Source organism: Orbicella franksi, chromosome 5, assembly GCF_964199315.1.
Source record: "Orbicella franksi chromosome 5, jaOrbFran1.1, whole genome shotgun sequence".
Classification (NCBI taxonomy): Eukaryota; Metazoa; Cnidaria; class Anthozoa; order Scleractinia; family Merulinidae; genus Orbicella; species Orbicella franksi.
Window position 1 is genome coordinate 17,929,137 of NC_138149.1, and position 16,848 is coordinate 17,945,984.

A 16,848-nucleotide genomic window follows, 5' to 3' on the forward strand; every position below is an offset into this window, starting at 1 on the left:
AATAATGCAGCTGGCCATGATAATTTGTAAAATTATACAATGTATCCTTGTTTGCTAGTTATAGAAAACAAACAAAATGACACCCTTAGTGCTGTTGCCATAGCAACTCTTTCGGCTCCAGTCTCTTTCTGTCAAAAAACCAAATATCCCCATTTGAAACCTCTACAGTGAGACAAAGGGTCCTACTTGGAACAGACATTGTTCCCATATTGTCTTAACCCCCATCATTAGATTGGGTGGGGTAGATGGTTCTTGGTTAAGACAAAAACTGGGAATTTCACTTTTTATTAAGACAGCACCAGCGGCAAAACTGTTGTCATGGCAACAGCACTGAGCACTTTTGTGATGCACATTTGTGGTGCAAAGTTTCAAGAACACTGCTTCAACATTTCCAGAGATATCGTTTATTCAGCATTTTACCACTTTTTAGTTGCAAACAATATGACGTCATCACCAGTCTAATTTGCATAATAGAAAAACGTCAATATCTCTAAAACGAAAAAAGATATTTCAAAAAGAAAAACGCCACTCTTCTGTATTTTGAAAGGCCTTTCAAATAAGCAGAAATTATTTTTCATGTCATGTGCACTTCAAACATCAATTTACAATTTCTTACTTAGACTTGAAATTAAGCTTGACATCTTCATCTGAAATCAATAAGAACAAGTGTAGTTTAAACAAAGGGTACACACCATAGCTAATCTGAAGTAGATTACAAAGTATATGATTTCACACTTATAAACAGTTGGCTAGCCCCCTATGCAGAAGCTCTTTGGGCTGGTCACACAATCTTCCTCCCCTACAAACATCTGCTGAAACCAAGGGCACATTCCTTTCCCTTTGTTTGCACATGTCCCAATCAAGGCTGCAGACTTTGGCCCCAGAGAAATTTGCAAGAGACTTCAACAGATACTTGTGTAACCTTTCAACGATTAGGTGGACATTAACTCCCTCGATTTAAATACCTTATCAGCAAGAAGCTCTAGAGTATTATGTCAAGAAAAAGATAGACATGTCCATACATGGACATTCCTTTAAATGGCTGGTTTCTATCATATCCTTGCTCAAATGCTGCAAGCCTGCAGGAAGTCTGCTTGGAACTTGAGAAATGATTGCAAAATGCCAAAATACTTAAGTGTGTCCTTTCATCAAATGTGTGAGACATTTACGACATTCTGTTTAAATCCCCTTTCAGAAACTATAGTTTATTTTGCCATGAAAAAATGAAGTGTTCGTAAACTTACCAATGCAGACTGGATTAAAAACTGCATATCAATTACTTTGAAAGGTTGACGTTGACGTACTTAACAGCACAACAGTGTGTGTTGTACCTTTCGCCCCAAGGGAGCCTGTTCAGTTTATTATTAGTCTTTTATTACACAATGAGCTGGCACCAATTGGCTCTAAACTAGTTTCCAAGTGATCTCCAGCTGATCTTTACAAAAGGAAAGCTTGTGGGGGAGGAAGATTGCTTGATGAGCCCAAAGAGCGTCTGTGTAGGAGGCTAACAGTGGGCATGATAATGCACAATTATATTTATGTACCTGTACATGTATGATTTATGCACTGAAATGCATTGCACCACACTGTACTTTATAAAAACTATGACAGTACTGGCTAACCAACGCAATCCCATTGGCGAATCTTGGCAGGTGTTGTTATTAACATTGCGCCTGTGGCACATAACCTTGCGTTGTGGAGGCATAACAGATATGAAATTTACTGTAAACAGTTGTTAAACTTTTAGTAAATTCTCAACCAATGATCAGATGGGCTATTATTCAAGCTTGGATGTGCACTGGCTCATGAAACCAATGCTCAGAATTTCAAGTATCAATTATTGACCGACATAACCACATATATCAGGGGTGGATCCAGGATTTTTCTTAGGAGGGGGTGCACCACTAGGGAATGGCATAACTGACTGGTGAGGTAAACAAATTTTAAAAGCGAATAAGAAGAAGAAGGCTTCATCTCGGGGGGGGGGGGGCACCCCTGCACCCTCCCCCTAGACCCACCCCTGTATATTCCTCAATTTGTGATTTGACCCAAAAAATTAGTAAACAATTAAATTTCTCTGAAATGAGACAAGATATTACAAAATGGTAAGAGTTATAATCACTCCTCTTTCCTAAATTAAGCACTTTCATACTACAGTAGTTTGATAATTTTTTTCATGTCACAGTTCATTAGAACAACTTTTTCAAATGGGTTTAAAAACAAAGCACACCACTGGATCCTCCAGCCAGTATGTTGTTCATGTCCTTTTTATCTTCATTGTCACTAGACTCCTCTGTGAATCTTCAAGAAAAGATATGAAAAGAAATAACTTTAAATTATTCATAGTTTCATTCTTTCAGAACATCTACATTTACAAATGTACATTACAGAGCATGGGTTTCAATACACTTTTTTGCAGGTGGGTAGAAGTGGTTTACAAACCAGATAACTAAATTTGAAGGCCCAGGGTGCCTCCATGCATCCCCTCTCCTCTCCTCCCGGTAAAATTTTGAAATTCTGCATTCTCGGAGATGTATTTTTCTGCATTCTGGGCAAAAATTTAGGGCTCCTCTGCAGAACTCAACTACCTGAACATATACCTTGTTCATTTCAACAAATTTGTCAGTATGCTTGGCAGCATGAATTTCAGGCATCACATAGTTATAGGCATTTCTCAATGCACATTGCCACAAGATGAAATTAACCCTTCAACCCTTAAAAATCAACACATGGGGGATCACTTGTCAATGAAAAACTTGTCATAATTGAAAAGATAATTTTCTCTTCTTAAAAGCCATATTAAATGTTCTGTACTTCTCTTTCCTCGTTTTGCTACAAAAGGGTTGTTTACTGAACACACAGCAGCAAAAAAAAAATTAAAGGGTTATTATTAAACTTTATTTCTTTCCTTCTGGTGAGCCTATAATTATGTACATGCCTTCACAAGTTTTACATGATTTTGGAAATAAATCACAACAAATATGCTAATAAGTCAAAACCTGAATGTGATTTCCTTTTGTTCCTATTGGGTTCCAGTTTCTCTCCATTAATTTTATTGCAGGTGCATGATGCACCTGGCACAGTTTCTTAGGGTGCATTAGTCATGTTTTAATATGGTTTTCTTCACATCATGCAAAGCCTTGAGTTCAACTTTGTACACAAAAAAGACTGGAGTAAAAGCAGTGGATTACAGGATTTCTTTAAATTTCATGAATTTTCTTCACTCATGAATCTGTGCAGTCGAGAATCCTTATGCGATATAAGACGAGATCACTGTCATCATTTTGCTAGTGGACAGGACTTTGGGTGCGATGCTCAATGAGTTTGCCAAACAGAAGGTCTCTGAAGAGTCCCTTGGCCAGGACGCAATGAAGGCGCTGCTTAAGACTAGCCACGAACAATGTATTATCAGAAGTAACTGTCAACTTTATTGTCAATTTTCACTCGTGAATCTGTGTGGTCAGGAATCCTTATGCATGTGACATAAGGCGATATTGCTGTCATCATTTTGTTAGCGAATGAGACTTTGATGCTCAATGAGTTCACCAAGCAGAAAGGTCTCTGAAGAGTCCCTTGGCCGGGACAAAACAAAAGCGCTGTGCAAGACTTGCCACGAACAATGTATTTTCTCAAGTAACCGTCAACTATAGGGTTTATTTCATCCAATCAACCAGTTTTCAGGTAGCTATTTAGCTCATCACAAGCTGGTACAATGTAGTTCTACCTACTACCCAGCTTTTATTGAAACCACTGCAAGTACTACTTGTACACATGCAATACACCTGCACAATGTACATCACATTACAATATTATGAATAACTTTATTATTGTAAACTAACAAGCTTACCATACATGTCACCCATTTGTTCAAATATCATTGTTTTTACTTTTAGAAAGTCATACAATGTATGTTACTCAAATGAATAATATTTCATCTTTTACCTTGACTTCTTTGTCTTCTTGGTCCCAGACTGAAAAAAGTCAAGAAGAACAATTAAACCTGTTAAACATGTCATAATTATTTTCAGACCCAAATGTACATGTGATCCTTAAGGTTCACACCATAACAGAGATATCTGTTAGATACACAAGTATTGTTCGTTAGCAGCCAATCTCTTCTAGACAAGTTACAAATTATTCTCATGTCAAACAAGTTGACCCATCTCTCGAAATTAATTGATAGACAAGATTTTTACAAGTGAATATATGAAAGATCATATATTTGAACTGCAGAAAAGATATGAAGACATGATTGATCATTGCAATTATACACACAACTTAAGCGGTTGTGAAGCCTAAAAAAATTCAGGTTTGAACACGATTCAAACTCATGACCTCTGCGATACCAGTGCAGTGCTCTACCAACTGAGCTATGAAGCCAACTGAGAGTTGGTCACTTTGTGAGTTTGTAACATACCCATAGATGGTGAAGAATACAAGTGAATATATGAAAGATCGTATATTTTTTGCACAACTGCTTGAACTGCTACTATGACAAAAATCACATCTTTCCTATCTGAGCCATTTTAAAACATAGAGAAGTACTCTGTACGAGAAGAAAAAATGCTCGCTAGTATTTTCAACTATCTCTTTTCATTCCCAAGACATTCAAGTTTTTAAAATATGCAAATTGGCCAAGTGATGATGTCATAAACTCAACCGAATTTTGACCAAATGTGATGAAGAAAGATATCTCAGAAAATTTGTAACAGAAATGTTTGATTCTTAACAGGAAGATTAGACTAAAGGTGCTCCACAATATGAGTTTAATATTGTTACCACGGCAACATACTGGCTTCCAGACCTCCCCAATATTAAAGGCTTTTCTAGTCACTTTGAGCATTCCATATTGATAGTAGGGACCTTACGCAAAACATGACAGCAACGGCAACGAGGACGTCATCAAACAAAAGGTTTAATGAGCAAAACAATGGTTGTGCACATGCGTTATAATTCTTGGTACCGGTACATCTCTTTACCGTCCTCTGCAAAACAGCAACGTGAAATGACCAAATTCTGCGTTGCCTGGAGAACATGAACCACAATGGCTAATTTTTTTGTAGTTCAATTTGGAACTGAATGTTTTTGTAGCTGTTTAGTTCTACAACCTTTATTCAAGCGATAGATCTTCGACTCTTACACGGTAAATCCACGTGATCCAACATCATACATTAAACATGACACGTGACTGGTAACTCGCATACATTAGTCACGTAACATCCCCCTTCCTTTAGGATGAAAATAAAGAAAAACAATTCCAAACCAAAATCATCATGCCTAGACTAATACAATCAATGTTTGATAATCAGCATTCTAGGTAAAAATCACTCGTAGCTTTTTTCAAATGTCAAGTCCGGTTTCTAGTAACTGAAAAACAAGTGTTCAAAGTCCCTAGTTTCCTAGCGTGAATAGTCCTAAGGTATGCAGGCTCTTTGAGGGTTCTCTTGGGGCGTTGTGAGACAGCAGCAGGTGTGGGTTGCTGTTCCTGGGGTTGCTGGATGGTCTCAAGTGTATCAGGTAGGTTGATAGTCTCAGCTAGGGTCTTTGTCTGGTCCTTGTTCTTGGTCAATGCTGGTTCCTGGCTGGGAGTTTGTTCTAGAGGCCTCTGTGGGACAGGCTGTTCTCTCAGGTCCACCCTGTTTCGTCGGTAGGTTCCTTTCTCAGAGTCGACTTCATAAGATCGTTCATCATATCTTTTGGTCACCGTTGCCTTTTCCCATGCTTTCTGTCCAAGTGTAAATGGCCTCATTCTCACCACAGCTCCTTCTTCTAAGGGGGAGAGGTCACGGGTCCCCTTGTTGTAGTACTTGGCTTGTCGCGCTTATCTCGCCTGGACTTTCTTCTTTACTGCTTCAGTGTGTACAGACTGCGGCATTAGTAGCTCTTTGGTTGTCGGGAGTTGTGTTTTGCAACATCGACCTATCAACCGCTGGGCAGGACTGCTCCCCATTGATTCCGTGGGCATGTTACGCAGTGCCAGCGCTGCAAGGTAAATGTCTCCTTTGGCTTCTTTGACCTTATGCAGGAGGCGTTTTGCACCTTTGACAGCTGCTTCTGCTTTGCCATTCGTTTGTTGGTGCCCAGGACTCCCCGGACGGTGCTCAGTTGCAAAGTTGGTAAATTTCTCACAGGCAAACTGTGGACCATTGTCACTTATCACAATGTCTGGAATTCCTTGTCTCGTGAAATGGCACCTCAGCTTCTTGATGACAGTGCCCGCCTTTGTGTCAGGAAGATGGTCGATTTCCTAGAAGTTTGAGAAATAGTCCACAATAATTAGGTAGTTTTTGCCATCAATGGTGTACAAATCTGCACCGATCTTCTCCCACGGGCGCTCTGCGATTTCATGGCTCATCAAGGATTCCCTTGGTTGTTTTGCCTCATATTGCTGCATGTATGGCATTGTGATATGTACTCCTTCAGTTCTGCAGTCATGCCGGGCCTGTATATGCACTCTTCTCAGGCAGCCGTTCACGCCTAAGGGTGAACTGTGAATGCGTTCTTTCATCTTCATACGCATCAGCTTGGGGATAAGGAGTCACTTGCCTTTGAAAACAAGACAGTCATAGATGCTCATCTCATCCCTAAAGCTAAAGTAAGGAGCAAGTACGGCCGGGAGCTGCTGCTTCTCCTCTGGCCAGCCAGTCTGGATTACTTCTTTTAGCTGTTGCAAAACTTCATCATCACAGGTGCTGTTCCTCAGCTCCTCAAGTCTCTCATCGGTCATTGGCAGCAGTTTGACAGCACTCACACGCTCAAACTCTCCCTGATCACTCTGAGTTGTGGGAAGAAATCCTCTGCTTAGCGTGTCAGCCAGGTACATCTCAAGCCCTGGTTTGTAGACGATGGACACGTCATACTTCTGCACTTTCAACAGCATCCCTTGGCGTCTCTTGGGTGCCCTTCGGAGTGATTTCTTGGAGATGGCTGCTAGTGGTTTATGGTCACCCTGGACAGTTACGGGGCAACCATATAGGTACTGATCGAATTTCTGAAGCGCAAACACTACGGCTAGCATTTCCTTTTCTATCTGTGCATATCGAGTCTCTGGGTCTGTGTGGCTTGCAAATGCTATGGGTTGCCCATTCTGCATGAGGGCAGCCCCAAGTCCTTTTTCACTTGTGTCACATTGGACAGTGAGCTTGTCTTCCGGGTTGTGATATTTCAGCAAGGGTGCCTGTGTCACAAGCTCTTTGACCTTCTCGAATGCTGCGTCATGCTCATGTTGCCACTGCCATAGCATCTTCTTGCGTGTCCATTGTTGGATGGGCCCTAACACCTCGGCCAGTCAAGGCAGGAACTTTGCAAGGTAGTTCACAAACCCGCAAAATCGCCTCACAGCTTTGACGTTATCAGGTTTGGGCATGTTGCGCACGGCCTCAATCTTCTCTGGATCAGATTTCAGCCCATCTGCTGTGAACAGGTGTCCCATGTAGGGGATCTCTTTGCACAGGAGCTGAAGCTTTTTCTTGTTTAGCTTCATCCCTTTCTCTTTGCACCGCTGTAGGAACTGTTGTAGTGTCGTGTTGTGATCAGCAGTTGCCTCTTCTTCTGTGTTTCCTACCCCATAGATCACCATGTCATCATGCACGGTCAGCAGGCCATCAAGTCGATCAAGTGCCTGGTTCAACCTCTTTTGGAATATCTCACTAGCTACGCTGACTCCAAATGGAAGTTTTTTCCACCTGTATCTCCCATAGAGTGTGTCAAAGGTTGTCAGCTTGCTTGACTCGTCATCTAGTTATGCATGCCAGTAGCCATTTCTGGCGTCAATTTTGGTGAAGACTTTTGCTTGCGAGAGAGCTGGAAGTACATCATCTATCACAGGGAGTGGGTATCTCTCTCTCTTTAGTGCTTTACTTAGTTGTTGTCGGTCTAGACAAAGTCTCAAATACCCTGATTCCTTCGTAGCCACAACAAGGTTGCTAACCCAGTCTGTGGGTTCATCAACAGGCATCAGTACACCAATGTCTGTCAGTCTCTCAAGCTCAGCCTTGAGCCTTGGTTTAATAGCGAATGGCACACGTCGCAAAGGGGCAATGTTAGGCGGCACTGCAGGGCCAATGTCTAGGTGTTGTTGTCCTTCGAGCATCCCCAGTTCCCCTTCAAACACTTCACTGTATTCCTTGATGATTTCTTGTGCTGTTGGTGCCTTCTTAATTGCTAATTTTGTTGCAGGTACTTTTTCAAAGTTCTCCTCGTGCACTTTTAGAAGTCCCATCTGCTGGATCACCTTTGAGCCCAACAATGGAGTCAAATTCTCCTTCACAACAATGAACTCGACTGAGTATTTCTTGTGGTTTCTGGGATTGCATAAGGTCACGCGACAGGTCCCTTCTAGTTTGAGTTCAGTCTTGTTCCACACCTGCAAGACACATTTCGTCGGCTGGATATCTTGCTTGTTGACATATTTGTTTGGTAATACATTTACTGTTGCACCACAATCAATATGGAACTTTACAGGCTTCTCGTTGATAAGCATCTGTGCGTAGATTTCGTGTTCTGTGACACTGTTGACAGTTCCTGTCAATTCTGGTTTTGTAGTCACACAATAAAGGAACTCTTCTTCGCTTGTTTCGTCTTCGACTTCGACATTGTGTACCTTTTCTTTTGCTTTACACTGTGCTGCAAAGTGGTTTTTTCTGCCACACGCTCCACACACGGCCCCAAGCAGAACAGTTGTCTCTGCCTTTGCGATGTTTTCTTCCACAGAACTCACACGGCTTATCTCTTGCCGACATCTCTTCCTTATCTGGCTTCCGGTTGGCATGTTTCAGAAACCGGCCTGTTTGCTTCGGATATTTGTGCTCTGGTTTCTTTGGTTTTCTCGATTCAACTTCATGGACCTCATCTAGCTTCGTGGTCTGGTCCATGTTCCTCAGCTGGATGCTTGAAACTTCATCACTCTTTACAATTTCGATGCATTTTTATAATGTCCATTTGGTCTGACGCAATAGGTGCTTGCATGTATCAGCACCACGTATGCCAAGGACAATTCAATCTCATATTAGCGAATTGTGTAAACAAGTACAGAAATTGCACGATTGTGCAAGTGTTCTCAGTTCTCCTACATATGTATCAATGGATTCACCTTCTTTCTGGTTGCGACTGTTGAACATGTAGCATTCATAAGTCTCATTGGTTTCTCCAATGGCATAATTGTCAAATTCCTTGATTATCTCTGATAGCTTACGCCAGTTCTCTTCATTCAAATCGAAGCTATTGTATGTCTTGACCGCCTCGGATCCTATCGAGTAGAGAAATAGTGCCACTCTGTACTCTACTGTTTGCTTGTCCAGCTGTGCTACAATGGTGTAGTTTTCCCATTGCTGCTTGTACACCTTCCAATTCACAGCCTTGTTTTGTCCCGACAGATCCAGGCCTGTGGGCAGCTGTATTCCTTGTAAGATAGGCGGTGACTGTGCGCCCAAGGCTTGCTGTTCGCCTACTGTCGATGGTGGAGGATCTCCAGGCATCCTATACACTTCCAAACGTTGTTACGGTTCGATATCAAATGGTTTTTTTCCAATATTTGCACTGCTGCCACCATGTTTAGTTCTACAACCTTTATTCAAGCGATAGATCTTCGACTGTTACACAGTAAATCCACATGATCCAACATCATACATTAAACATGACACGTGACCGGTAACTCGCCTACATTAGTCACGTAACAGTAGCATATTCAGCAGGGGCATGTTTTAATAGGGACAGATACACTGGATTGTTCCAAATAAATGCGAAATTCCAAAGTAAAAATATAGAAACACATTTTTTACTAGGCGTCATCCTCGCCGTCCCCATGGTATATGCATAAGGTCCCTATTTGCCAATGGTGCCTCATCGGCATGATCCAGCAAGCATATACAGCTGTAAATATGTCAGGTCGAGTTCATGGCCTTGTTTAATGTTTTTCGAGCTGAAAATCACTAAAATATTGAAATCAGATTGGGGGGACTGGAAAAGAGTGGGTTGCCATGGGAATGGAAATTTTTATGCCTGTAGGTGTATTTACCCCCAATGCTCTGTCGTTATGAAAAAAACTCAAACCTCGGCCTTACCATATTGACCCAGCTATCCCTCAGTCAATGCAGCAAGCTCACAGGCTGAGATTTCCCCATAAAAACCAAACATTGGAATAGTTAGTAGTGATATTAATAGCTTTTAGAGCAACAAAACTGATATAGCTGTACTTGCAAGTACATAGCAACTTGCCTTATTTTGGTTAGATTGTGATGTCTAAAAGAGTCTTGGAAACAACCCTGGAGGTTTAACAAATCTAGGGTTGTCCAAGACACACAAACGGGAATGAATTGTCAAAATACTGTCCATAGCATTGCAATCCGTATGATTGGTACAATACATCTCATTATGGGGATTTAGATAAATTATGTCTACGTTCAGGGCATGAGTTACTGGCAAGTAATACAGTTTAATTTGACAATTCACACCCTTGGTGTGGTGAATATGTCAACAACAGTTGTCAAACCTCGCTTTTAGAACAAGGTATACATCATGTTTGAGTTTCTTCTCACCTCTCTATTACTACAGAGTTATTTTCAAGCCAAACTTCTATACAAATTGTTATAAAAATTCCCTTGGCAACATTCATTCATAATTAATATGCTATATGTATCACAGTACGAAACTTCACCTTGTTATTGAATGTTACAATTCCATCAGAATCCTGTAATTCTTTTATCCTTCTAAAAAATAGAACCAATCCTACTTTCATTACTTATGCACAAGACAGTGTATTACATTTGCAGACAGCAGACTGCAAACTTTTTAGCATTCCAATTTCCATTACCGAGAGCAACTTTAACCATAAACAGATTACACTGTGACCTGAGTACTACAGGCAAACCTGAGTGATATTCAGGCTAACCAGAGCACTACAGTCTGTTTTTAGGCTGAAATGTCTGTAGTCTGTTGTCTGCTAATGTAATCAAGCCTACATACAATGTATGAGGGAGCCTCTCTTGGCGGTTTAGCATATTGTATTGTATTATTGCAATTTAAGCTGCTTGAAATTGTGATAAATCACATCCAATTTGAAATTATTTAAAGCTGGAGAAATAAAGTGACAAGATTGTACATTTTGGTATCAACCTTGTCATCTAAGGAACTCAACTGAGATATTCCCTACAAACTGTTTTAAGAATAAAAATAATTATTTAAAAGATGTCTCAAAATGGAAATGACTAATCATACAACTCTTACTCTGAGACAACGTTTGATCACCTTCCCACTTTATCTTGCATTGGGACATTTTAATTATTGAAATTTACCAAGAATTGTAATCTGTGATATTTCAGCTTTAGATGAGTGTTTTTTTGTTCTGGTCACATGACTTCCAAATAATGAAAAAAAAAACAACAAAAAAACAGGGTGAGGTTTTATTCTTACTCTTGCCACACCCCTGTTCCCACACCCAGTTCTTCACCCAGTTTCACTGCCATCAATATTATTCTTCTCACTCCACACACATGCTACACCGATTTTTATAGCTACTTTTATTTACCATACACTATATATTCGTTAGTTTGTTTTGCCATGTCCAGGATAACTAAGTCATGTAAGACATTGTCAAACATCATCGCTTCTGCATGCTTTGCGTGTCATTTTTTTTTCTGTAGATTGCAACAAAGTGAAAAATAAATTGAAACGTGAAAATTTGAGTTTGTTATGAGCTGGTTATGCCTTGCTCTTTCTCAATGCCAATAGGCTATTTCAAGGATTTGGTTGTCTTTGAGTGGTACTCTTTCTAGTTCTATGTTATACCTTTTTTTAGCCTTCTGAACATTGTTGCTCTTCTTCTGTGTACCACTTCCTGTAATGAAAGGAAAAAAAAGGTCACATATACAGTGAACAAAACAACAATAACAAAATTTAAAGTCTGCCCATCAGGCCAGAGCCTATCTCTGGTTTCAGTAGCATGATTCAAGCAAATAGGAGTTTCAGATTGGCTGAGAGTAGTGAAACAACAATCAGGTGTTAATCGATATCAGTCATCTATCCCGAGAGGACACATTGTTTGTGTTTAATAGGTTGCAGTGCAGCTGCAGATATCAAAAACGTGCAGATTTGCGAATGGAAAATGCAAGGTAAACATAAAGAAAGCCCTGGATTCACTAAATATCCAGAGAGCAAGCAGGAAAATAGTTCTAAAGCAAAAACGGGTGACTCCATGACGAGTCAATTTCGGTTCCAAAGCTGTACATTTCCCTTTGGAATTGAAAGCGACAAAGTCGGATCCATTTTAAAAGATTTGCAGAAGTTTTTCTGCTGTTCAACAGAGATGGTACCAAAAAAGCCTTTCCCGAATGGCTTGAAATTGACAGGCCCACTCAGAGTCCCCATGTGGTTTAATGAGCTATCTGGCAAGACCTTTCATAACACAAATTTTCTTCACTTGGATTATCAATGATAAAAGTGGGCAGCAAGCAAAAAGCATAAGAAATGACGCAGGGGGAATTTCACTTGTGGCTTGCAGATTCCCTAGGAACATCACCCACAAAAGAATAAAATGGTAGCCCCCCACTAAAACTACTCATTCATGACTCCCATTATACAGCTACACCTGCCTGATCTACATGTAAGAGGTAGTGATGTGGTAGAAGTGCTAGTTACAACAGACAGTGCTCATTATAAGTGGCAGTGCAAATAACAACTGACAGTGCTAGTTAGGCTTTCACCCAGGCAGCTGTGACCAGCTGTCCAAAGGAGAGCCACTTTTTGGAAAGAGGAGATTTTCGACAGCCTGTGGTGAACACCAATTTAGAATTTCAACACTTCATGTCAATAACAAACCTGTACATATAGTTATAAGACTTCCATTCCTTTTTTTAGCCCAAAAGAGTTTTTAGTCTTGCTAGTACTATTTCGTTTTCTATTTGTAAACATATTTTCATTGAATTTTCTCACTTTTTTTCTTTGCATGAATCAAACTCTCTTGAAAATTCACAGACAAAGCCACTGTTCAAAAGCATTTACTTGCCAAGTCACCCGCTAGTAGAGCAAAATTCAGTTCAAGAAGTGAGCAACTAAAAATGCCACCGATAACCATGATTTCGGGACATACCAGGTGACAAAACACTTTTTGTGTATTGCTTCCAAAACAAGTCAGCATGATTCATTTTCTTGTTGTGATCACATACACAGACCAGTTTGAAATTGTTCAACTTTTCACAGGAGAACAATTCTGTTGCAGGGACAAAGATTTTCACAAAATTATCCATTTCACAATATCACTGCCACTTCTCCCTAGATCAAGTTGCTGTGACTTGTCACCTACATGTGGTGTTTTCCAGAGACTTAACTGCATATAATCAAACTTAAATGAAGTATTGGATTTGTCTGAGTTCAATATTCAAATGCAATAAAAAGTGTTTTGCCCTATCAATAATTTAATTTATGAAGACTGGGTCTCACACTCATTTTACTGTGTTACAGATTTTATAATTTTTGTAAAAGGACACCAAGAACCCAAACATATATGGTAGAAGAGCAAACAGAACTGTGAGTTGTTGAATTGCTTATTAGTTCAGAGTCAAAACATGTTTAGTCAAGTACATGTACAGTTGTACAGCAGGAACTAAGTGCAAATGTATTTAGCTGCTCAATCTAATCACAAGTGTAAATAATTTAATTTACAATGTATGTACATGTAGATTAGATCTAGTTCCAATAGGATGCACAGATCCTTTAAATAAGCCCCTTAGTGTGCTAAAGGTTTTAAAATTGGTAAAAAGACGCCATGTTCACCTGAACCAGATAGTTCATGTAGTTTTGACTTGTATAAGTCACAACCAAACAGCACACAACATAAAAGATTCTGCTTACTCCTCTCCTCCCAGAAAGCAAACTTAAAATACATAAGGTTGTTTCAACTTCAAGCAACTTCATTTACTTATCTCCATTCAACATCTTGGGTTTTTTTTGCAATTAGTGGGTAGCTAATACATGTATTTCAGACATTCTAAAGCGTCATCACCTGCACATGCATTGGATGCCATTTATCAATCACACTTCGACCATCATACTCAGTCAAAGGTTCAATTGCATTTAATTGCTCCAAATGTTTTAATTTATGATTGTGTTCCAATACTGTTTAGGCCCAATTACCAGCCACTGTCTGGGAAAAGAATACCATATTTCTTCAGTTATAAGGCTCACTCGCTTATAATACACACTGTTAACTTTTAGACATACATGTAAGTGTATCAAGTTTACAAACTGAAAATTTCTCCTAAATACTCAGTTATAAGACGCAAACTGAACTATAGGAAATTTTTTGATCCCATTCACTTGGATAACAACACTATGCTTTCCAAATTTGCTAATGGAACACCTGGAGGTCAAAAATTCGTCACGGAACAAAATAGCATGTTTTCATTGCTGATTTAGGTCAAAAACTAATTCAAAATAATCAGTCTCCTCAGAATTCTTGCTTCTGGGGTTGGAAGGCAGTTGCTTTGTCACTAATAAGGAACAATTTTTCTGTTTTATGCGGAAAAAATCTCCGATTATGCAGAGGATGCGAATGATAGCAAATGGCATGTTAGCCAATGTTTGACTGGTTCACCATCAGTGAAAATTGGCAAAATTGCATTTTGTGGTATGAACATACTTGGTTATAAGATGCACCCCGAGTTTGGATCAGATTTCGATTGAACAGGCATATTTTCTTTGAAAAAGTGATGCGCCTTAAAAATGAAAAAATATGCTACATACTCCCCCTCCAAAGGTATGGCTGGACACTTGAGGATCCTTTTGTTAGTCTAAAAGCCAATCAGATAACCGCCCACAGATTTTTCACGTAGTGAGGCATAAGTTATCTCATCAGATCAATGGCGGACCAGGTGGAATTTATGAATGTTGTACGCAGGAGAACTTAAGAGACGTTAAAGATCAAAAGTTGGGGTGCAACCTTCGACATGACAGTTGCTACATCACAGTTGAACAGTTTTGCTCTAAGACAAACTCTTCCTTAGAACACAGCCTAATACATAATGTCCTTCCACAGCACTGTCCCCAGCAGTAATGTGAAACAAAATAGGTTGGAAGACCAAAATTAAAAGAGAACGGCAAATGTACACTGTACAGATGTAATGAGTTGTAGGGTCCATGATTGTCATCCGATGACATTTCCAGCGACCAGAAGCGCCGCATGAATTTGTGAATTTACTTCACAGACATGCGCATGCTTTGCTCCTCACGCGCCCAGCTGTGGATTCACTGAGCTTCGCCTTGCGGACCTACAGCTACTGCGACAATGTTTTAGCGAATTTGTCATGGATAGGAGGACAGAAGCAGACATAACTCCCGTCAAAAAACTGAGCTTATAACAACTTTATCCATGCTCAGTACTGCTGAGTCAGGTTTTCAGGAACGAGTACCAAATTTACCCGTGCACAGAAAGGGGCAAAGTCGTTCACTCTTCGTCGAGAGAGCCGTTTTATTTTTGGGTACGCGTACCATTCTACCCGAACCATGATGACAAAGATTCGTACGTTTTAAAGACGGAAAAATGTACTATTTACCCAACTGTTTTGGTAACTTCGGTGCTGGTTGCTTCCTTGCTTTCCTACCAGGACCTATTGGTGTTGCATCAGTCGACCACTTACTCGAAAATTTGTTCTTTCTTCCCATTACAACTGAGGACACCGAAAACTTGGAAGGTTCCACACACGTGTGTCTCACTCAAACAGAGAGACCTCCTTCTCGCTGACCAGCGGTCCAGATTCCCACTCGAAGTACTTGCGTCATGTATGTACACACATATCGTCCTAGATCCTCTTCGCTAGCTGCAGGAGAGGCGGATTGGCGGGGCAGACAGCGAAACGCGATACACGAGCGCGGAGCGCGACCACGAGTGCGAAGCGCGAGAAGAAAGAAATCGTGCGCCCCGCGCTCTTGTATCGCGTTTCGTTCTCTGCCCCGCTAATCCGCCTGTTCTGCAGGGTTCACCTACAATCGTGGACAAAAGTCCTCTGGACACTTATTTAATTTAACGAATTGTATGTGTTTTACTACCGAAGTTTGAAAAAAGCGCCCCTTTCCTTTTAAAAACGCATTACTGATCCCCCTCCACACCCCATACAATGTTGAAAGTCAGAAGAAATTGTAGGTAGTAGTTTTCAACATTGTATGGGGGTGGGGGGCGAGGTTAGGCAGGTGAAGTTGTATTCGCGTCTGGCGTCTGAATTTCAGTTGAGAAATAAAATGTCACTTTTCAGTGGCTTTTCACATTCTAAATGTGTTTTCTCTCAACTCTGTGAATATATCGTAATACAATTACTATTTTTGAAAGTAATATTTTGTGGGTTTATTAAGGGTTTTTTTTATCCTTTTCAATTTTTCCCCACGCGCGGTGTAAATCGGAATTTATTTTATCTCAGACTGGTGCGTGCAGTATTTGAAAGGAAAAGCATGGTTAACGCAGCAACAGGTATTATAGATCATGGTGCATACAAGAATTTCTGTCGAACAGCGAGCAAAAGTCTTGGTTTTTTTTACGAAAACAGAAGGTTTTCACTCCGGGAAATCGCGCAGAAATTTCAAATCTCGAAGTCATCTGTAGCATGAATATGTGATACATGCAGCGAACGGGCATCGCAAACTGTATAATTTCGTCCAAAGGGTACCAAACCAAATATTACAAAGTTGTTTCCAGCCATTGGAAGTCATTTCCCTTTATTTGTTTACGAAATAGTATAGTGTGACATTTTTTAATGTTATGCACAAAGAGTTGATCACTTTTTCTCAAACTCATTAATTATTCATGAGCTGATGACCCAATCAGCTCGCATCAATTGGGTCAGGTGCATGTATGTTGATACCCAA

At 40.2% G+C, this 16,848-nt stretch overlaps 1 protein-coding gene across 1 annotated transcript in view; it reads right to left on the bottom strand.

Moving 5' to 3' along the window:
- LOC145487508 (28S rRNA (cytosine-C(5))-methyltransferase-like) overlaps positions 1 to 16,478 on the bottom strand; it is a 54,005-nt gene extending 37,527 nt beyond the window's left edge. The window contains exons 1-6 of the mRNA XM_081466323.1: positions 15,546 to 16,478; positions 11,785 to 11,833; positions 10,655 to 10,706; positions 3,943 to 3,971; positions 2,231 to 2,301; positions 617 to 647 (exon numbers count right to left, since the gene is read on the bottom strand). Of these exons, the coding sequence (XP_081322449.1) occupies positions 617 to 647; positions 2,231 to 2,301; positions 3,943 to 3,971; positions 10,655 to 10,706; positions 11,785 to 11,833; positions 15,546 to 15,654 (341 nt within the window). The 5' untranslated portion in view covers positions 15,655 to 16,478. The remainder of the gene's footprint in view (positions 1 to 616; positions 648 to 2,230; positions 2,302 to 3,942; positions 3,972 to 10,654; positions 10,707 to 11,784; positions 11,834 to 15,545) is intronic.
- Between the last annotated feature and the right edge of the window lie 370 nt (positions 16,479 to 16,848).